The sequence below is a fragment of the Lissotriton helveticus genome, chromosome 5_1 (assembly GCF_964261635.1).
Source record: "Lissotriton helveticus chromosome 5_1, aLisHel1.1, whole genome shotgun sequence".
NCBI classification, from domain to species: Eukaryota; Metazoa; Chordata; class Amphibia; order Caudata; family Salamandridae; genus Lissotriton; species Lissotriton helveticus.
This window is the reverse complement of record NC_136065.1, coordinates 661,130,746-661,154,595: the sequence shown is the minus strand read 5'-3', so window position 1 is coordinate 661,154,595 and position 23,850 is coordinate 661,130,746. Positions and strand designations below refer to the sequence as shown.

The window sequence follows — 23,850 nt, the reverse complement described above, 5'->3', positions numbered from 1 at the left end:
TTAACACTGCACTGTCAACCGTATATTTTTTTTAAATTGCACATAAATACATTGCATCTTTGTCTATGGCAATACTTTTTAAATTTTGGAATAGAGTGCAGTTTTTACCTACACCAGTCTATTATTGCACAATATTGGAAGAGATGACGTGCCGCTCTCCTCTAGGCTGTGGCGCTCTCCTCTAGGCTGTGCCGCTCTCCTCTAGGCTGTGCCGCTTTCCTCTATGCCGTACCGCTCCGCGCCAGTCTGGGGGTCGACGGTGTTCCACTTCGCCAGTAGCATCCGCCTCACCAATTCTTCCCCGCAACCGACACCTCAGAGCCTGGCAATGGCGTACAGAGAAATTAGAACCAACAACAAAAAGGTGCGCCCGGAACCATCTCTTTCAGAATCTCCGATCAAAGCCAGGTCAGACTTGACCAGTACTATGTGCATGATCTTAAAGTTAGCAGAAGTCCATGACCTAGCTAAATCTACCAAAAGCAACACGGACACAATGCAACTTGAACTTACAGCAATCCGGGCGGATATGAGCACCATGAATAAAAGCATCAATGAGGCGGAACAACGCATAAGTGATGTAGAAGACAAGACTACCCAGTCATCCAAGATCATAAAACCACTCCAAAACACCACGGATGACCTTAAGCGACAAAACGCTGAACTGGAAGACCGCAATAGGAGGGGGAACGTTCGCATATTTGGTGTTCCAGAGAATGCAGAGAAAGACGCAGGTTCTTGTGTGGCCTTCCTCGAAGCTTGGATTCCGATGATCACTGGGATCACCTTTCAACACGGCCTGGAACTAGACAGGGCACACAGAATACCAACCTTCAATGTCCAGGGCAAGAACGGCCCTCGTCCCATGATCTGCAAACCTCTCCATTACCAGCATACTGAGGCCATCCTGCAGTTTGCCAGGAAAAATCACCTGGTCAAATGGGAAGGTCAACGCATAATATTCACCCAAGACTACTCTAAGGAAACCGTCGAAACAAGAAAAGGATTCCTTCTTCTGAGGGATAAACTGAAGGCGAAAGGCATTCAATTTTCTTTTGCAGGACCTTCAAAGTTCAAAATCATCGAAAATGGCAGACCACATTTCTTCGCAAATCTATTTCTCCGCAAATCTACATGATCACCCAACCCACATCACCCAAATCCACAAAAAAACGAATTTATCTGTCACCTTGCACACACATGACACTGATGGCTGGCTATTGATTACCCACCTGCTGAGAGATGATGATCCAATTCTTACTAAAAAGATTCTTGGCGACTCAAACACCCTGACGGGAAGGACTACACCTTTTACTCCGCACCACACAATTCATATTCAAGACTTGATTATATCCTAATCTCTAGCCCTTTCACTCACCTCATCGAGGAAACAGATATTGCTCCAAAGCTGATCTCTGATCATGCTTGCATTAACGCCAAACTTACGGGCTCCAACTCCATCTTACCCCCAAAACGCTGGCTCTTCAGTGACGAAATCCTATCAGATCTTGACAGCAAACAATCAATAGAAAACGCTATAAGAGAATACATATCACTAAATACTCCCCTGATATGAAGACCTCCACAGTTTGGGACGCCCTAAAAGCTACGATTAGAGGGATAATTATTGGCATCAGAGCGAAGACCAATAAAAAACTAAATTTGATCTTGATAGTCTCGAGAAAGACATCAAGTCGCTAGAGAACATCCATTTTAATGATCTAGACAACAAACTTGTCCTAGAGCAACTGCTCAAAAAGAAATATGAATATAACACTATAGCAAGCAAGCGTGCTGGTGTTTGGGTTAATAAGTTCAAAGCCCTGAAACTTTGCGAAGGGAATAAAGCTGGGAAATTGCTCATGTCCTATCTCAAACACAGGCAAAAATTGCTCACCATGTTATCAATCAAAGATTCCGCTAATAATACACACACCAAACAAAGGAAAATTGTTGACACGTTTAAATCCTTCTATGAAGACATCTACAAGAACAAGATGACATTTGACCCGGTCGCTGGTACTAAGTACCTAGACACCTTGAATCTACCTAAACTCTCTGATGAAGATAATTCTGATTTAGCGTCCCCCAGCATAGAACACAGAAATCCTGACCTCCATTAAATCACTTAAAAGTAACAAAACCCCAGGTCCTTATGGGTTTTCTGCAAATTTCTACATAACATTCGATAAGTCACTCACCCCCATGCTTCTAAAGCTCCTAGACTCGTTGGCCTCTTCTGGGAGTGTCTCGGAATCAATGAGCGAAGCCACCATAATAGTTATCCCGAATGAAGGTAAAGACCCCCATCGGCCCATCTCACTTATAAATTGGGACTGCAAAATGTATGCGAAAATTTTAGCAAACAGACTTAATGCCATTCTTCCCAATTTAATCAGTAACTCCCAGGTGGGATTTTTAAAACAACGTATGTCCAACGACAACACAAGGCTTCTATGCCATACCCTGGAGAAGGCCAAAATAACACCCACCCCAATGGTAGCCATAACCCTCAACGCTGAAAAAGTGTTTGATAGAGTCTCTTGGCCCTTTTACACCATTGCATGACAGCCTTTAATCTAGGGAACTCCTACATCATATGGTAATGGCCCTCTATTCTTCGCCATCTGCTAGAATCGCGATCAATGACACCTTCTCAGACTCATTTAGTTTACAACAGTGCACCAGGCAAGGCTGCCCTCTATCTCCGGCCCTGTTTCTACTGGCCCTCGAACCTCTTTTATCTGACATAAAACAAAATATGGATATAGCTGGAGTGAGCTTCGGGGACACACAGGTGAAACTAGCTGCATACGCTGATGACATTCTAATAGCGACAGAGAATTCAGAGACCTTGTGAGAAGTTGGCCTGATATATGATGCTTCCAATTCTGGAATCACCTTGTATCAGTCCAAACAATCCCTTATGGTGTCTGGTTGTAAGTCAACCTTGTAGACAAGCTATCTTAAGGGTAGCATAGACTAAGCAGCCTTAAAGGCTTAACTCAAGAGGTCGTGTTAACCGAGCTGTTTTACCAATCACAGTCCTGTAATACCAAATGAAAGGACACCACACAAGTATATATTATAAAAATATATATATTTATTACTTAAAATAATCCCCAGTATTCTTTATGAACAAAGGGGCACAAGCGTTAAATCAAAAGCACAGTATAACATACAAAGTTGCACAATTATGGATGAGGGCGAGGGGCCACTCAGACCATATATTAAGAAAGTGGTATAAGAGATACCAATCGAACAGTGGTTAGGCCTATGGCCTAGGGAATCGCTGGGAGCAGTCGGGACAAGCAATGCTGAAGTCGGGAAAAGCCTGCGGGATTCGGGTGCAGTGCTGAAAGCACACGCATGCACCAATGCAAGTCAATGGTGCGTAAAAGTTAAGCAAATAGAGTTTTAGGACACTTCCGCTGAACCTAGAAAGACAAAACTTAAGACACAGACCCTAGAGGTGTGTACCAGTGTGGGAACACCGGCGTTGCAATGTTACCTCACCCACAGGAAGCGGGTGCACCGGGTCGAAGTAGTGTCGGGTTTTGTCACGCTGGTTCTTGGTGCTTGAAGCTGAAGAGGCTGCAGGTGCTGTGAAGGAGAAGTGTCCGGTGGGATCCAAGGGTGGATCGAAGTCGAAAAGTACCTGAAAGCAGAGGGGACAGAGTCTGGGTCACTCAGCAGTGACCAGGGTGGAACCAGGATGAAACCAGGCAATGTCGGGCGCAATCAGGTGGTTGTCGAGTAGCTTCTCTCCGCTGCCACGTGGGCTCTGGGGCATCTACGAAGTCCAGGAGCGGGTCACGATCTGTCCCACGAAGGCTCTCGCCGTCGGCGCTGTCGGCTTCAAGATTGGAGCAAACAACACTTGGCAAAAGCAATCCACGCGGAACCGGGAGATTGCTTCTCACTCTGACCAGGAGGGTCAGAGTGGGTACTCCTTTTCAGGGGAGTGGGTGCAAATCTGGAGCAACCAGAATCACAAGTCATATTTCGTTTTTCGTCGGCACAGGGGCCACAAGCCAGCTGGCAAGGGACTGGCCAACGCGTTGAGCCAAAAGAAGCAGAAGGGCCCCACGCAGCACTCGTCGAGTGTGGAGGGCTGAACTTCGGTGCAAGAGTGGCTCAGGGTTGGGGCTTCTCAAACCCCGGTGTACAGCTTCGAGGGTCACTCGTGGGCTGCACGGTCAGCGTCTCGTGGTCTTTTCAAGATGGCGTGCCCCACGCTTCCGGTCGCCTCCACGTGTCTCAGCTCTGCAGGGACTGTGAATCGGGCTGTTAGAAGGCAGGCAAGCTTGATCTCGTCGATCTGTCGCTCGAGTTCCGGCGGGAACTGCAACAAAGCAGACGTCGAGGTGCTGGATGGTGCCTGTTTGCACAGGGTGGTCACTCCTTGACCACAAGGGAGATTCTTCAGTCTTCTACGTTGAGTAGGATGTCGAAGGGTCCAAAATTCGTTTCTTATGTTTCATCAGGATAATCTGAAGTGCATTGGCACTGCTCCCACTCTTATTCGAATCTGGGGGGCTGGATTACCTGCTAGGTCCCCTCCTATGGGTGGGACCCAGGAAGGGGGTGGATACACCACTTTCCTTTGATCCAGGCCGCGCTGGGACTGGGGCTGGTGTGCCCCAGAACCGGTTTGACCGGATTATGCAAGGGGCAGCCTTGTGCTCCCCATGCAGTGTCTGGTTTCTTTCAAACCTCCCTGCTACAATCCACTAACTCCTGTCTGGGGTGGTGTGACACCTCCCTGCGACAGGAAACCCTTTGTCCCCGCCCCCTTGGCTGAGTTTCGGTCAGCTTCAGGGGGTCAGACTTGTGTCTGTGGCAGAAGCATCCATTTTGTGGATCTGAGGCTCTTTTAGAAATTAACCGCATTTCAGTAAAGTAACATGTCTTACCCCTCTAGAGGGGTGGAATGCTATCCCCGTCGCCAGAACTGGCGAGGGGATAGTATTCCAAATCGTATGACACCTTACACGACATGTTTCGATAAAGCCAAACCAAAGTTGCTATATAACCGCGAGGATTATAATGCACTTAATAGTATATGGTATGGCATTATCCTGAAACAGCTTAGGGATTTGTTCCCGACGGCTGCAGACAGGCTCAGCTCATGCTAGAGCTCCATCTCACATTAAACCACGCACTCTGCCTCCAGAATTGATAAGGCTTTCCATAAGAGTGGCTCACAGGTTTATATGTGTCCAGATATAGGTTTAGATATAGGTATACTATATCTAAGCAAGAGGTGATTACACCATCTTGCCCCAGCTGAGTGATCAGCCAGTTGTGTCAATTTAAGAACCAGCCAGGGGTGGCAAAAGATATGCTGCAGCCCCTGGTAGGCCTTGGTGGCACCTATGCCCTGTGCACCTATAGTGCATGGTACAGGGGCTGACAGGAGTCCATTTCCAATTGTGGTATGTACCTAGGGTACATGGAATCCATTTACAGAGAGAGCAGATAGCCTGGGGCCCTGATTAGCAGGGAACCAGGCCAACTAAGTCAAAAACCAGCTAAACACAAGGCAAAAAATCTGGGGTAACCATAGTCAGGTAGCCACCTTCCTACAGACCTCCATAGACTACCATTGAAAAATACTTGCTACATTCCGGGTACAAATTAAATCGTGATAAATCAGAAGTGAAGCCCCTAAACGTATACGGCACCAGAAATATGCTTGGTGCCTCAGGCCTACATGGCAAACTGGCTTTATTAAGTACCTGGGAATCGAATTCGGCAGCTCTCTTCTCGAAACACTTCACCACAATGAATCTGTTACTCTAAACAAAATTAAATCTCAACTGGATGGCTGGTCCCCTTGTTTTATAACTTGGTGGGGAAGAGTCGAGACCATTACAATGATGATCTCCCCCGTAGTCAATTATCTCATTACAATGCTCCACAAATTGGACAATCTGCTTTCCAAATTCCTGTGGGGAGGGAAAAAGGCTAGAATCAGCCTAATAAAGCTATGTCTCCATAAAACCCTGGGTGGGGTCAATCTAGCAGATTTCAAATTATACCAGGTTGCCTTTCTCGCCAAGCAGGGATCTTACTGGCTGGCACCACCGGCTGCATACGTTCCTGTATTGCTCACTGTTGAGAAAGCCCTTATTAAAAACCTCGACCCGGCATCCGCCCTTACCACTAAACCGAACACGGCCAGCTGCTCATTATTACCCATTTTCAAGAATACAAGACTTGCCTAACCATGTAAGGTGTTCTGAATGGGAGTCGTTGTGGCACAATCACCTGATAAAGTACAAGGGAAAATCACTCCATAATGAGACTTGGATCAATAAAGGTATATTCATCCCATATCAACTGTTCAATGGTAACTACCCGCTCTCTTTTAAAGAGCTCCAATCCAAATATAGCCTAGAACCTACAGAATTCTATGCTGTTTTTATATTAAAATAAATTAATCTCCAAAGCAAAACTGTCCAAAACACATCCTCCCTCCCAAGCTACTTAGCCGCCCTTAATAAGTTAGGCCACCAGGTCTCCAGACTTTATAAAATACTACGCCCACAGCATTCCAATCTTAATAAAGAGCTTCGACAATTCTGGGACACATACTCTTCGATACCGATCTCAGATAAGGAGTGGTCCAAAACATGGGAATCAACCATGAGACACAAAATTAGCCCTACGCTTTCCCAGGAGAAGTTTTGGCTTCTCCACAAAGCTTTTTGGACACCGGCGCGTCTCTTTTCTCATAACATCAGAGACAATGCCACATGCTGGAACTGCAATGAGAAAGATGGCGACCTTGAACACTTAATACTAAGCTGTGTATGTGTTACAGCCTTCTGGGACAAAGTATTTGCATTCATCGCAAAGGTTTTTGCCTTCGCCCCTACCAGAGAGTTCTCCACATTAGTAATAGGCTTTGCAAGAGCAGTTCCGCTATCGGAAGATGACAGGGCCTTACTAGACCTTCTGTTCACTGCTGGTGTAAAAATAATCTTAAACAACTCGAAAGATACCTGCAAAGCCTCCTTTAAATGTTGGCTAAATTGGATCACAAACCTGAGAGGTGCTGACAATATCTCACTCCGAAACACTCCATGGAGCCCCCCTCACAGACCAATGTGGACCTCCCTTGACAATTACTTTAGCTTACACAAACCTCCGTGACTCCTCACCACGCTTCCTGACCTTCTTGCCCATAGGCCCTTACACACTTGCCTGCGCTGATAATCTTACCCTGAGGGGGTTGCTGTCTGTATATCACTGCCCACCACTCTTGTGCAGATGCTATGTATCAAATCAATGGCTGTTATTGTGCTGCCGTCTCTTATTGCGATACAAAAGGGGAGGATGGACAGAGCGTTTGAGCAAATAAAACTCTCACCCCCAGTCAACTGATCTGGGTTTAATCCATCACCATTTTTTAGCTCACTCAGCCACCCCAGTTCAGACATGACCATATGCAAATCAGTCTGACCCTGTGCCTCATGGGAACAGTCCAGCCCGAACTGCCAAGCCATGTCTTCCCTGGACCGTAAACCAGCATCCTGGGACCGGTTTCGGATTCATAATCCTCATCAGCCAGGCTATCTTGAATCCAGTGGCCAAGTGAGCAAGGAACTCAAGTCTGAGCATACCCTGCCACACTTAGGGCGAACAAAGCGATACAAAAGGGGAGGGGGGGGATTAAACCCAGATCTGTTGACTGGGTGTGAGTGTTTGATTGGTTCAGATACTCCGTCCATCACCACCCCCTTTTGTACCGCTTTTGGCCGCCATAAGTGTGGCAGGGTATGCTCAGTCGTGAGTCCCTTGCTCACTTTGCCACTGGATTCAAGCAAGCCGGGCTGAAGACGGCTGTAATGCCAGAAACCGGTCCTCGTAAGCTTGTTTCCTGTCCAGGGAAGGCATGGCTTGGCAGTTCGGGCTGGAATGTTCCCATGAGTCACAGGGTCAGACTGATTTGCATATAGCCATGTCTGAACTGGGGTGGCAGAGTGGGCTAAAGAACGGTGATGGATTAAACCCAGATCTGTTGACTGGGTGTGAGTGTTTGATTGGTTCAGATGCTCCGTCCATCACCACCCCCTTTTGTACCGCTTTTGGCCGCCATAAGTGTGGCAGGGTATGCTCAGACGTGAGTCTCTTGCTCACTTTGCCACTGGATTCAAGCAAGCCGGGCTGAAGACGGCTGTAATGCCAGAAACCGGTCCTCGGAAGCTTGTTTCCGGTCCAGGGAAGGCATGGCTTGGCAGTTCGGGCTGGACTGTTCCCATGAGGCACAGGGTCAGACTGATTTGCATATAGCCATGTCTGAACTGGGGTGGCAGAGTGGGCTAAAGAACGGTGATGGATTAAACCCAGATCTGTTGACTGGGTGTGAGTGTTTGATTGGTTCAGATGCTCCGTCCATCACCACCCCCTTTTGTACCGCTGTTCATGTGCACAGGCTGCTTAAGCACTCTGTCCTTGTTGTTGAGAAGCCGTGCAGAAAAGGTTTTCAGAAGAGCTATTGGGGTGCCTCTGTTACTCTAATGATGATGTTCCAGAGCTCCTGATGCAGCAGTGATTCTTCCATTCCAAGGTCCTCTTTCTTGATTTGAGCTTCTGCTTTTGTTAAGTTGTTAGAAGGTTTAATCATTTGCGCAGAGGAACTAAGAGTTGCTAGGCTTGTAGGTTGTAGGCTCCCTTAGACCAGAAGAATCTTCAAGGCACTATTAGTTTGGTGAATTTGTCTGGTTTCTCCTAATTGGGGGGGCGGAGGAAAGTAATGTTATTGGGCATGGTTCGTCTTTACAAGCTCCAGCTGAACAGAGCGGCCACGTCTACAATGTCCGACAGAGGCAATGAGCTCACAGCTTCTGAACCTGAAGCTATGTCTTGCGTAAGCGTTTTCTCCCATTCCTTCAGCCGAACGAAAGCAGTCCTGTAGACTGGCTATGTTGCAGCACCATCCATGTTCCAGGTCAACACCAAATTGCCACTCTGTCTCCCCCTCTCTTCTCATTGCAGTTATGTATCAGGTAAGCTGATTGCCCCATTGTGCAAGGAGGTGAGCCAAGGACCAAACCAACAATCCTGTTGCCTTACTTAACTGGCGCCCCAAGGCTCCCCTTCCAGCTCCTTTAACTGACACACAGCCCACAATACTCCACCCCTAACCCCTGCCCACCACTCTGCTGGTCACTACTGCATGGTATCACCCCAGTCATGCATGTTCAAAGCCAATCTGAGTGCCCTGGTATTATCAACAACGGCACAAAAGCAGTTAATAAATTATAGAAAGAATACAGTTATTTGGAAAATTAAAAATGTCGGGCCCAGGCTTTGAAAGTCTGTGTTGGCTTGATCTGGAAGTCCCCTTTCAAATAGATGAAGTGGAAGGACAATATTGCGTTCAGCGACTCCCCCCTACAGTTGGTCTCAAATGACCCGTGAGTCTAAGGTGCTGTTCTCTCTGCTTTTATTTTAATGGCAGGTGAGGACTACAGTAGAAAGCCAACTCTCACAAATCTGCTCATCAGTGTCCAGCCAGTTTAATAAATGAGATCGAAGCATCAGCATCCCTTTCACTTTACTTTTTTTCAGGCCCCCATCCTAAAGAGTTGCGTTTTTTAGGAGATGCCAGCTGGCAAAGGGCAGGCTTCTACTGACAAAGCCACTGGCTATTTCCTCTCAGGTTTTCAGCTGACAGGCGTCTTAACTTCTATCACTCCAATTCTGACTGCTGTCGAGGGTCCACCTGTGCTCCTGCCAGAATGTCGTTGCAGGAACCAGCTGCACCTCTATCTTGTTTAAAAACACCAAAAGAACAAACCAACCACTGCTTCTTCCTTGAGAGAGAAAAAATATTTCTGCATCGTAGGATCTTCATTGATAGTCGTAAACGTTGAATGATTCCCCGCTACTTGAACGAACCCCGTAACAGCTTTAAATATATTGTCCTTCATATTAACATTGTAGAATGTTCTAAATCCAAGTTAATTTCCTATGGAGCTTTAATGTTAGGATATCAGAGATGCCATTTTCTTTCTGAATGCGGGTAAATGTTGATGAAAATTATTAAGTTCTTGAGTTCACATTTATCTGTTATGGAAAAAAGCCACATTTCAACATGAAAAGCATGAAGAGAAAATGCAGCCCGATTGGCTTACATTGAGAGTGGCTAAAAAACAGCCTGTCCTCCCTTTAAGAACCTAGGAGGAACCTCTACACACAGTGCCTTGTACTGGCAGTTGCCTGGGGGTCCTTTCTTTTTTTTCTTGCTCCTTCAAGTAGAATCTCTGAACACCTCGGGTGTTTTTCACACCTCTAAAACAGCCTTTTCTAGTGAAAACAGTTTTAAAACCAGTTTTACTAAATGTATGATCATCCTTACTGTTGAGTAAACCTATTTTTCTATACCTCTGACATTTATTTTCTGCCGCAATGCCTTCTCTTTTTTTAACAACTGTCCTTCTTGTGAAAGGAAGAAGGCAAGTTCTGATGCACATAAGTGTTTGTGGTATGCCTGTCACTATCTCAACAGGCAAAAGGATGTGATGTTTATAGTCAAATGTCTAAAAGGACTCTACAAGACAGAGGCCATTAGATTAGTAGGTCTGATGCAGGCTATGAGGACAAAAGAAGAGCAGAAGATTGGAGAGATCTGCCTCTCGTCCTTCCTCTGTAAAAATTCATCAATCTGGCAAAGAATCCCACAGAGGGAGATCTACAGATAAAAGATAGCATTCAAGACACTTCCATTGACCTGAAAACCAATGCAAAAAACGATTGATGAACAGAATGCAGAACAATGTCCTCCATTCACCCCAATACAGAGCTCTGGGACTAAATCCATAGTTTTTTGCTCACCATGCCATTCCAGTTTGGACCCAGCCATATGCAAATCAGTCTTGACCCTGCGCCCAATGAGAACAGTGTAAAGAAGTTCAAGAGTAGGTTGAAGGTAAAAATAAGTATTTAATATAGAATAGGATCCCATCCACAGGATAGCTGTCAGCAGTAGAAAGATCCAGGCTTAACTGCCTACATAGTCTAAATCAAACAATCTTAGAACCTGTACAGAGTATTCTAATGCATGAGGCAACCTGGCAACAAGCTACATTGGCAGGATGCCACACATCTCCCTTCTTATAACAAATAACAAAATGAAGAAAAACACTATTTAACAAAATCATTGAAATGAGTGGGTACACGTGTAATCCTTGAAGACTTCCTGGCGATGGCAGGACCAATGATGGCCCGATGTGACGATGTACTTGCAGATGGAGAACTTGACACCGGAGACTTAGAGTTGTCTACGAAGTCCTTCTTGACCACCACCACCACCCTGTTCAAGTTCCAAATGCGATGATCAGCTGTTTTGATGGCATTGCCTAAAACCTTAATAACCTGTATAGGTTTTAAAAATGAAACAGATACCATTTTGTTCTTCTTACAAGGATTTTTTATGAGAACCCAATCACCCACATGCACCACTGTTTTTTTTAACCGAATTTCTCAAATCATGAATCCTCTTTCTAGCCTGAAGTTTTCTTTTTTGACCTAGCTTCCACTCGCCATTATCAGATGAAGCTTTCAGATGTAGCCCATTGACACAAGGTGGAGTAACCATAGTGTTGGCACGCCTACATCTGAAAAGCTCAAACGGTGTTTTACCCGTTGTGGCATGTGGGGATAACCTGTAAAGCTTAACCTTATTTAAAACCTCTGATCTCCAATCTGAACCTGCAGATTTAGACATTCTAATTGTCTCTTTGAGCACACAGTTAAATCTCTCCACAGTACCATTCGTCTCTGGGTGGTAGAAAGATGATTTTTTATGTTTTATACCATGTTTAGACAAAAATGATTCCATCTCCCTGGAGACAAGTTGACTCCCATTGTCCGTCAAAATGATGTTAGGAATACCTTCTCTAGCAAAACGTTTTTCCCAAAAAACTATCACATGCTTAGACTCTATGCCACGAGTAATGGCAATCTCTGGCCATCTAGAAAAGAAATCTATTAAAACTAGAACATACCATTCAGATCTTGCTGAATATATTGGCCCAAGAATGTCTAAGCCAACTTCTTCCCAAGGCTTGTCAGGAAGTGTTCTGATGACCATGGGCTGAACTTTGGGTTTCGCTACTTTCTCACTCAAAGCACACTCCATGCAATCTCTAATTTTTCTTTCTACCTCCAAATCCATGCTAGGCCACCAGTACGACATCCTCAAATTCTCTTTTGTCTTTGAAATGCCCATATGTCCACTATGAGCCAGTAAAATGAGCTCACTCCTAATAGACATTGGGGGAACCAACCTAGTGCCTCTAACAAGCAAGCCTTCATGTTCAGATAGTTGATCTTTAACATGCAAAAATTTATCTAACAAATAATCATTTTTTGGCTTGGTCTTCCAACCAATTTTGATCAACCTCAATTTCCGTAAGACTCAAATCTTCTTGTAAAGCTTCCAACCACTTGCACCTATCCATGACACTTTCACCTACAGCACATACCATCTCATCTTCACCTTCCCAATCATCCTCCAAATCTACCACCTCTTCCGAAACAAGGCGAGATAAAGCATCTGCCACTTTATTTTCAACACCTGGCAGGTACTTGACCTCAAAATTGTAATCCTGTAGTCCTACAACCCATCTCGTGATTCTACCAGACACTGCATCAATCCCTTTGGTTTTCAAGATTTTACATAATGGTTTGTGATCAGTTCTTACTTCAAAAGTACTTCCCCCATAGGAAGTTCTTTAATTTTCTTATAGCCCAGTAAACAGCTAGCGCTTCACGTTCTACTACGGAATATCTCAACTCTGGGCCCCTTAAACTTCTTGATAAGAACAAGATGACTACCTCCTGTCCTTCAATTACCTGTGTTAAAACTTCCCCTAATCCTTTTAAACTCGCATCTGTTATCAAAATAGATCTTCTCTCAGGATCGAAACTGTTCAATTTAGGAGCATTGTTTAATTTCCCTTTTAGAAAGATGAACTCTTTTTCACACTCATTACTCCACACAAACTCACACCCTTTCTTCAACAATGACCTCATTCCAACGCACAAAGAAAGCAAAACCATTTATAAACTTACTATAGTACTCCGCCATGCCTAGAAAACTAACTAATTCTTCCTTGTTCTTTGGAGAAGGCATCTTCATCATGGTGCTGATTAAGCTTGCTTTTGGCGAAATACCACCCTTCGAGATTGTGTGACCAAGGTAATTTATAGAGTCCTTTTTAAATTTACACTTCTCCATCTTTACTGTCAGGCCAGATTCACTCAATCGCTTCAAAATATCACCCAGTCTACGATCATGTTCCTCATCACAAGCTCCAAAAATAAGAATATCATCCTGATATACCCTCACACCTTTTAAACCTTTTAAAACACCTTCCAGAGCTCTTTGAAAGACTGAAGCAGCTGACACCAGACCAAAGGGAAGTCTCACAAAGCGAAATGTGCCAAAAGGTGTTATAAAAGCAGTCAAATCTTTAGAGTCCTCATCAAGTTTTATCTGGTGATATGCAGATCTTAAGTCCACCGTGCTAAAGACTTTAGCCCCTTTTAATAACATTAACATATCTGCAATTTTAGGTAAAGGGTAGTGATCTATCACCACACTCTTATTTAACCCCCTACGGTCAATGCATAAACGAAGAGAGCCGTCCGATTTTTTAGCGGCTACAATCGGAGCAACCCATTGAGTTGCTTCAACCTCCTCTATGATACCCTCCTTAACTAATTTTTCTAACTCCGCTTTAACTTGGTCTTTAACAGCAATAGGAACACTACGTACTTTACAACAAATAGGTGTGGTATTCTCCTTTAGCTTGATGTGGTGGTTATAGTTCTTTAAACAACCTAACTTTTCATTAAAAACATTGGGAAAATCTTTTTTTAATTTATCTGAAAAAGAGCCATCAGAGTTTTGATTCACATTGACAGCATTGGTATCAACAATGGGGAGATCTTTCAAGATGATGAGTGGGGAGGAATTGGGATCAAGCATCACTCCCAAATCTTTTGATCAAACCAACTCAAGATGTTATCTCCTTTCTGTGAAACATAGATTTTCGAGCTGGTACACCTTCCTTTGTAATCAATACTCCCTAGAAAGTATCCCAAAAACTCTATAGGTTTCCTACCATAGGCAAGTGGTCTTATATCAGGGTGAAATATTTTAACTCTTCCTTGTAAATTCTTGAGATAAAACTCTTTCGCTACAATAGTGATTTTGGCTCCTGAATCAAATAATACCCTAATGGAATGACCATTAACTAAAATTTCATCTGTAGGACAATTCTTTGTTTGAGGACCAAAAACCACTTGAACTAGAATTTGACCACAAACAAGATTTTCATCACCTTCACTTGTCTCATCAAAATCATAAATTTCACTAACTTTGCCTTTGTACTCTCTCCCCTTGCAAGCGACAGAGAAATGTCCCTTCCTTTTGCACTTACTACAAGTGGCTTTCCACCCAGGACATTGTCTGTCATTCGCAAAATGTCCCATTTTGCCACATCTAAAGCATTTTACTTGCGCAAAATCAAGTTTTCACAAGACTAACAGTGCTTTTGTCTTTGCTTTCACCATTCTTTTTTATAACTTCTACACACTTAATAGAATGCTCAATTCTCTTAGCTATGGTTATTACATCATCTAAATCAGGTTCATCTTTCTGCCATAACTCTTCCCTAACACGTTCAATGCTACATCCCAGCATGAACTGGTCCCTTATTCTTTCATCAATAGAGGCTGCAAATTTGTAAGACGATGCTAACTTTCTTAGCGCAGTTATATAGTTCTCTATACTCTCTTCTTCAAGTTGTATCCTGCAACCAAAGTGGTATCTCTCTAAAATAGTGGATACTTAGGGAGATAATGTTTATCAAGCATTGCTATGCAAATCTCGTACTCATTCAAATTCTGATCTTGTAGTTCAGGAAGATGATCAAACGCCTCCTGACCTTCTGATCCCAAACAGTGTAGCAATAAAGCCGTCTTCCTTTCTGCACTTAAGTTGGCTCCACAAACTTTTGCATATCTCTCAAAGACCTTACGCCATTTTTTCCATCTGATGGGAGGATCTCCAGGAGATTGCAAGAAGAAGGGAGGTGCTGTCACATTCTGCATTATAAAAAATGTATATCAACTTTACAGACTAAATAAAATTATGGGAAAGTACTCACTATATAAAATTAAAATGTAAGGACAGATAATGTTAAACAAAACAATAATACACATTCCTTTTAGTCCATAGATAAAATATGACCACTGTGAGTTCCTCATTTAAATGAAAGTTGTCTTCCACTTAATGAAATCATATATATTTTTAAAAAAAACTTGATATCAAGGTCTTCTCCTTTTGCTTTAAAAACAAACTGTATAGTTCGATACCTCTTTGCCCTGCAATTGTCTGTTCGACCAGTCGATACTCTGCACAGTCTCCGAATAACCTCGAAGTGAAATTGACAGCAGAAAATTAAAAAAATTGAAGAATCTGCCAAATAACAAAGAAAATAGCTCCGAAAGTGCTCCTGTGGGAGAAAATGGCTGCCACGTTGTCGTGATTACGTCTTGACGCTCCTGCTTGATGACAATTTACCCAGAATTCACTTCTGCGTTGATGATTGCGAGGCCGGGATGTCGGTGAGAAGGAACGCTGTGGTGCTGATGAGGGAGAACGTTGCAGTGCTCGAGCAGGAGACCCACACGGTGAGGCTTTTTAAAAGATGCCAAGGTAAAAGTTTGTGTTGTTAACTTCTCCTTTTAAGCTGCCAGCTCAGAATCGTGAGCGCTGCGTAGATACGCTGAACACCACCAAACAGCCAGAGCAAGATACGATTAGACAGCAAATGTAAAGCGGAGCACTTTCTTTTTAAAATGGGAGCGCTTTCTTTTTAAAATGGGCAGAGCAATTGTGACGAAAAATGTAAAGTGCTTTCCTTGAGAGAGGAAGAGGAGCTGCACACAGTTTAAAAGTAGCGCTGTCACAAAAGTTAGAAAAGAATATCCTACCACACAGAGCACTAAATGCGCTGGATGAGAAGTGGTTTAAAGGATATAAATGTACAAAAAAAACAAGCTGTCATAAAGGTAGTTCCTTAATTGAGGAAAGGCTGCTGGGTTGACAAGAGCTTAGAGGTATAAATAATTACAGTACCTTTAGCGAATTTTCAAAATGAAGTAAATGAAGATATCCTTGTTGAGATCCTTTCTTTCTCTTCTTTGTATCCCGTCCTGTCGCCAATGTAAAGAAGTTCAAGAGTAGGTTGAAGGTAAAAATAAGTATTTAATATAGAATAAGATCCCATCCACAGGATAGCTGTCAGCAGTAGAAAGATCCAGGCTTAACTGCCTACATAGTCTAAATCAAACAATCTTAGAACCTGTACAGAGTATTCTAATGCATGAGGCAACCTGGCAACAAGCTACATTGGCAGGATGCCACAAACAGTCCAGCCCGAACTGCCAGACCAGATCCTCCCTGGACTGGAAACAAGCATCCTAGGACCGATTTCGGGGTTTCACCCCATATCAGCCAGGATAGCTTGACTCCAGTGGCATGGAGAGCACGGGACCAACATCTGGGCATACCCGTCCTACTAGGGGTGACGAAGGCAAAAAGAATGATTGATGGACAGAATGCAGAACATTGTCACCCAGTCATCCCAGTACAGAGATCTGGGTCTAAATCCATCATTTTTTTGCTCGCCATTCCAGTTTGGACCCAGCTATATATAAATCCAGTCTTGACCCTGCCCCCAATGGGAACAGTCCAGCCCGAACGGCCAGGTACTCCCTGGACTGGAAAAAGCATTGTAGGACCGGTTTCGGGGTTTCATCCCTCATCAGCTAGGATAGCTTGACTCCAGTGGCATGGAGCGCACGGGACCCATGCCTGGGCATACCTGTCCCACTCGGGGTGACAAATGCAAAGACCAGCAGCATCACCATCTAGGATTTCAGCACCAACATGCTCCCCCTTGAAAGAAGGGTCAACATCGACACTTAATGGTCGCCACCAAAATCTGCTTCGAGACGATTTGTGTCTCCATCTATGTCAACGGCCAAGCCACGACGCCACCAGCTTGTTCACCACCGCTGAGTACTCCTCGTTCAACACTGCAGAGTACTCTGTCGACACACATGTTGTCTAAAAGGCGTAGATCACGTCACAGCCGTCGTTGCCAGAAAAAGGACTTGTACATCGTAATATCCTTCTTCCTCAACTTTGAAAATCTCTCAAGCGGTACTCCTTTCTTTACTGGGGTGGTCGGGATCACCTTTCGCCCATTCCACAGTATCTAAAGTATCCTGTGATTCAGTTATTCAAAGGGAAGGACCTCTGCACCCATTGAGAGCAGGAATACCTTCAGAGGATGCATTGCAGACACAATTGGATCCCTTCATTCTCTAACCAGTTAGAAGAGAATCGAAGGGAACTTCCATGTCTCCAATTAGAAAGTGGAAGCCTCCTTCACAAATTGAGTCAACACCACCCCGAATTAATGCATTCGATTTCCGATGAAGATCTAGATCACCTTATACTGATTCTATGCATACATCTGCACTCCAATGCTGCCATCAGTCACCATCTATAGAATCTCCTATAGACTATATTCTTACCTTTCAAGAAGCTTTAATTAGAGGAGTGACTAAATTGAGCATCATTATAGGTACGCCTCAACCAACTGTTTCTGTCCTCTTTAAAACTCTACAAACAAAGGCAGCTCCGAAGAATCTTCTACCACTTCTCTCAGGTCTGTTGGACATTGTGGAAGAAAGATTTCTTAACCTGGCCACTGTTGAACCCCATACTCCATGACTTCTTAAGAAATATAAGCCATCCCAACAAGATACTGATTTGTCTCGAGATGGATCATAAGCCTGACTCTGCGAGTTAGATGGCAGCATGGTTCTTCAGACTCCATGGCTGCTCCTGACGGGGACAACAAAAGCATCGACACTACAGGGAAAAAGATCTGTGGCACGGCTTCCACTCACCTAAAGAATGACAATGCAGCAGCTCTTCAGGGTGGTATGCAATGGTAGAAAATCTTTTGCCTCTGATCTACTATTTCATAGGCAACAAGATTTTCTAGAGATGTTTAAAGAAGACTCTTTAATCTAAAACTAATCCATCAGAGCGGCAGTTGATTTGGTTGAACTCTCACCTGCATCATTCTGGCATGGGATTGCATTAAGAAGATTGTCTTGGCTTCGTTTATCTGCCTGAAAACCTGACGGTTAATTAAAAATTACGAATGAACTTTTTTCAAGTATATCACTCTTTGGGCAACATACTGAGGAAGAGATGGTTGGGATGGAAAAAGTAGAGACATTCAAAGATGTTGGATTAGAGGAACAGAATTTTTTTTCAAACGGCAATACTAGCCGAGGGATAGACCTTATTCCTATCAAAGCCTTCATACCCTTAGATGGCCATACCAGCCGCAACGACAACCGAGGCAAACACAAAGGCAATACCAGAGGAGGTATCAAAAAAGAAAGTCTACTTTACCAATGTCCTCCCAATTCAGAATGAGAAATTGCTCAAACAATGAAAATATCCGCATCCCCCACATTGGTTATGTGCGCTAGATTTACATGATGCTTATTTTTGCATTCCAGTTTCCCATCCCCACAGAAAATATCTCAGATTCCTTGTAGGGAACAACCGCTATCAGTATGCTGTACTCCACATGGGTCTAAAATCAGTTATTCGAACCCTATCAAAATTAATGGATAAATCACAGTTTCTTGAGAGGGGAAAACAAAAGATATTTGTATACCTGGATCATAACGATTAGCTGAAAAAATCCGGTTTAACGTGGAAGGCAAAAGAAGACTTTAAAACGGCAACAAAGTTACTCATCAGGCTAGGCCTTTAAATACATTTCAGCAAATCAAACAATGTGGCTCGGGGCACTAGCAAGAGGTTTGTCGCTCACAGCGTTTCATATACCAGGAGTTCATAATGTTGAGGCAGAAATCTGTCATCACAAATGGGTTCTCAACGACTAAATACTGGAAAATATATTTTGCAGAGAGGGGTACTCCAGCATTAGATTTATTTGCCACGGCACAAAACAAAAAATGCTGAGACTTCACATCCAGGATACCAGAACCACACTAGGTGAGTGGACAATGCGCTTTTAATCAACTGGTCAACTCAATTTGTCTACACTTTTCCGCTCATACCCCTAATGCTGCTAGTGATTCACAAATTGAGGATATAGAGCATGAAAAAGTTTTTAATAGCACCGGACTGGCAGAGACAGTGGTTGTGCACAGACCTTCCTTAACTATCCATGAGACACCACACAAATCTACCACCCGGGGCAGACCTCCTACCTGACTTCAAGGTCCGTTTTTACATTTGTCCCTCCAGTCTTCGAATTTGGCAGAGTGGCTCTTAAAATCACGCAATATAGCCACTCAAACTTACCAACTGAATGTATGAATAATTTCAATGATCAAAGCCTCCTTCCTCCAGATCATGCTACGCACTTAAATTAAAACAATTTTGTATCACTGGTGTTAAAATAGGCATAATGCTATTGCTGGTCAAGAAAATGTAATTCTTCCATATTTGCTTCATGTAGCCAAAAACCAAACTACAATTCTCATCAATAAAGGTTCACTTAGCATCCCTTACTGTATATAGAAAATCACCACAACAAGTATATTTTCTGAAAATTCTTGTAATAAAAGATTTTCTCGAAGGATTTAAGAAGGTTTTCCCTCCATTAAAAGACTGTCACTTAAATGGGAACTAAACAAAGTGCTTTCAAAACTGATTGGTCCACCTTTCAAACCAAAATCATAAAGCAACCTTAAAAGCATCTGTAATGGAAGACTGCTTTTTAAATAGTAGTTACTTCTGTACTCTGAGTTAGTGAATTGCAAGCGCTTTCAGAACAGAAAACTTTCACTGTTTCTATCCTCATAATTGAGCTGTATTGCTAGTAAGTACTGATATTCCCATTCATCAGTCCATAACACTGCCTGCATTTTTTCCTAACCATTGCACGGCAGCACAAAGATCTCTACATTTCCTAGATATAAAAATGCGTCTCCTTTTTTATTTAGACAAATTATAAAATGTCAGAAAAACACATCAGCTCTTTGTAATCTGTCGTTCCTTAATACAAGGTTTAGCAAATTCAAAACTTACCATCGCAGGATGGATTGTTTGATGTATTTCTTTATGCTTCCAAATTGCTAACAAACCTCTCCCAGGTAAACCTGGGGCTCACTCAACAAAAGGTAAAGCGCAACCGCCGCCTGGCTAAGACATGTTCGAATGCTGCAAAGTTGTAAAGCGACCACCTGCAAGTCCATACATATTTATTTTATTTATTTATTTATGTTGAAAGTTTTATATAGCGCGAACAAGATCCTTGCAGATATCAGAGCGCTTTACAAATACATGGGATAAGAAAAACAAGTGAGTGATTAACAAAGGTTTTGTGCACATAGGAGCAGAAGGTTATCAGTGGAGAGCAAAGTAAGGTAAGGTAAGGTAACAGGGTACATAGTAGATCAGTCCAGACATGTAGTAAAAGGATAGATGATGAGTCTCGAGAGTTCCATAGCTTATATTCCAGTACTTTTACAAGACACTACTGGATAGACACAGATCTGTAAGCTGAAGCCAGAGTTGGCCAAGAAACATTTGGAAACCTGCTTAAGTAAATCTGTTGCCACTCTTTGAAGACTAAGTATATTCTAAAAATTCCTTCGCTAATGAAATGTTTTCTTGTTCCATGTGAATGACGGTCCAGGAATTGATTTATCCTTAGCTTGCTACTCTATTCAGCATTCATGACTATCAATGAAGATCATGTGATGTAGAAGGAAAGGTTACATACACAAGTTCCTAGTTCTACATCATGTGAATCTTCATTTAAGTCCTAAACGACTCATCTCCTCCTGGGTTGTTTCTTCATATTAGTTAGATGTCCTTAAAAAAGAACTGACTCTCACAGGCAACTGCCAGTACAAGGCATTGCAGGCAGGGGTTCCTCCTAGGTTCTTGAAGGGACAGGCTGTGTTTGCTCCTCTCTCAATGTAAGCCTATCAGGCTGCATTTTTTTCTCCATCTTGAATGGTGGCTTCTTTCCATGGCAGATGATGTAAACTCGAAGTTTAATTATTTTCATCAACATTTTACCTGTATTCAGAAAGATAATGGCATGTCTGATAATCTAGCATTGAAATTCTATAGGAAATTAACTTAAATTTAGAACATTATACAATTTTTATTTAAGGACAGTGTATTTAAAGGTGTTCCTAGTTCCATGCAAGTAGTGGGGAATTATTAATTGTTTATGCCATCAGTGAAGATTCGTACGATTCAGAACTACGACCACAGGTCTGTAACCTTAACTTTTTCACCAGTTCCTCTTCTCCCAAAGGTAATCGCGAAGCTCAAGCAGTTCAAGGGTTTTGAAATTGGTCCCATTAGACTGCAGCTATCAAGTGCGTAACTGCACAGTCAAGAGACTGTATATAGCTTTAAACAAATCCCTTCTTTCATCAATCCACTTCTGTAGCTCAAACACAGGCTTACTTTCTCTCTTCATATCCCTCCCATTTCCCAGTGCATCTCTAAAACTGCATGGATGGTTTGAAAGCAACACGTAGGAGCATTTTCCGGTCTGTCTTGCCACTTCCCTTATTTTTACATCGGGCAAGGATTCATGAAGAGACTCCTGACAACATAAGCATGTTTTGAGCAGTGTCCAGCAGTATGGGCGAGTGTGATACAGTGAGAACATCAAATAGTTTGTGAGAAAAAATTGGCAATCGGATAGTTCTTTTTAGATGGATGATGTGATAAATGTGCTGGCGAAACCGTGGTGTCCAAGAAGATGATATTCGTATCTTTACATTTGTGTTTTACTGACCTAAAACTGTCAAAAGCCTTTGTGAAACCTGAGAGGATAGTTCTGTCAATCGAGGAACAGTTTGTTAAACCTCTTTAATATGCTGTATGGCTCTGCTGTCTGAGTTTGTATGATCATTGCAATCTGAGAATTAACTTCAGAGGGTGTTGCTGTCTAACCACAGATATGGCTTTTCTGTTGCACTGATGTGTGAATACAGCTGTTATTAACCAGCATGATCAGAGGAGTGTTCTGGTCCTACTCAAAACAATGCAGAATCAAAATCCTTAGTAGCATTTTACAAAAGTGTACCATTTGTATTTTGACTTTTATTTCTTGCGTTGAGCAAGGTGCCTTGTGTTGGACACAGCACAAAGCAATCAATGGTCATTGCAGTGGATCACTTAATGATCGATCTAGAGCAAGACTTGCACATGAATTTTCTTTCTTCCTTTGTCACTGTTTTTAGTTTAGAAATTGAGGGTCTGTGCACATGCAAAGTCACAGAGGGTGATTGCAATAACTGAATAAATCCAGGTGTGGTTGTCATTTTTCTTTCTCGTTCCCCCCTCCCTTTTTCTTAAAAAAAAAAAAATGTTTTACTAACCTATCCTTTTTTTTTTTTTTTTTTTTTCAACTTATGTCTTAGTATTGACCTTGTTTGATTTCTCAGTTTTTCGCTTGGCTGTCCAATTCAGTGAAGTTTGTTCACTCGCAGCCTCTTTTTTAATGGTTATCCTCCATCCCTTCTTCTAGGTTGACTTTGAAAACCCTGATTATGAGAGGTTTCCAAACTTTAGGAATGTTGTTGCCTATGAGACTGTGGTGGGACCAGGAGATGTACTTTACATCCCAATGTACTGGTAAGAGTAATTTAAAATCATATTTATCCTCTGCATATATTTAGGATTGCTCATCTTCCCCATGCCCTTTTTGCCTTATGCCTTAATTCCTCTCACTGCCTTCACATCCTGGCTCTGCTGCCATTTTACTTAATTCTCCCCTTCTGCAACTTCCTTTCTTTCACTTTTTTCACTCCCTCTTGTCATCTCTTGTCTTATCTTCCTGCTGTCTTGATCTTCTACTCTTGCATCCCCTTTGCCTCCCTCCACATCTTGCGTGACATGTGGAAGTTATTACCATTTTCTTCTACTGTGTAATGATTTGTAGGAAGATGTTGTTGTGAGATACTGCTTATTGTACGTTATAACTGTTGACCGAACAGTAGTAAGCTGTGGTCTGTGGGACTTAAATTGATTACATTTTATGAGGGCATCCTCTGATCCTCAAGTCAGTTTCACTAAACTTTGGTAAACAACTTTGATCCTTTAAAATACAACATTTCTCTCATTTGCTCCGAGGGAATTACCATTTCACAAGTTAAAAAATCTTTTTAGCATTCGGGTTGTGCATCTCCTTTCAGATGGACTGCTTTACTCTTTCAGGAAAAGAAGTATTGAGAATATTCTTCTTAGGTTTTAGCAGGAGCACCTAATGGCAACTAAAAGTACAATGCAAATAAAGAATGTTAAAACTACTTGAAATGTGAATTTTAAACCTACAAAATTATAATCTTTTATTCTACTGGAGAAAATCTTAATAATGTTAGTAAATATCTTCATAGTTCTGATTTTTCCTTTTATTTTTTTTGTCAAGTACTATTTTAACGTCTTGTTGGACGTTGGCTTGAGGGAAGTGCTGAGAAGAAAAACTGCAAAATGGTCGAGTATTTATTGACCAACCTTGTTTACAAATCTGCAAGTGTTATCTATTCCAGGTGGCACCACATTGAGTCCTTGATGGATGGTGGGACAACGATCACTGTCAATTTTTGGTACAAGGTGGGTGCAAATATATATTAAATCAGCTTTTTTTAAAACCAAATCAAAATGCAAAGGATGGGTATGCGTGAAAAACAAAACTCGGAAAGTGTTGTTGAGTTGATTGTTTAGCC

At 42.6% G+C, this 23,850-nt stretch overlaps 1 protein-coding gene across 2 annotated transcripts in view; it reads left to right on the top strand.

Moving 5' to 3' along the window:
* Positions 1-23,850, top strand: part of HIF1AN (hypoxia inducible factor 1 subunit alpha inhibitor) — a 182,060-nt gene that overhangs the window by 108,832 nt on the left and 49,378 nt on the right. Inside the window, exons 5-6 of one of the 2 annotated variants that reach the window (XR_013594767.1) lie at positions 22,653-22,759; positions 23,553-23,737. Coding sequence is in view for 1 of the 2 variants with exons in the window: in XM_078643060.1 (XP_078499186.1) it covers positions 22,653-22,759; positions 23,674-23,737 (171 nt within the window). In the remaining variant the exon portion in view is untranslated. The remainder of the gene's footprint in view (positions 1-22,652; positions 22,760-23,552; positions 23,738-23,850) is intronic. The other variant, XM_078643060.1, reaches the window with a different exon arrangement.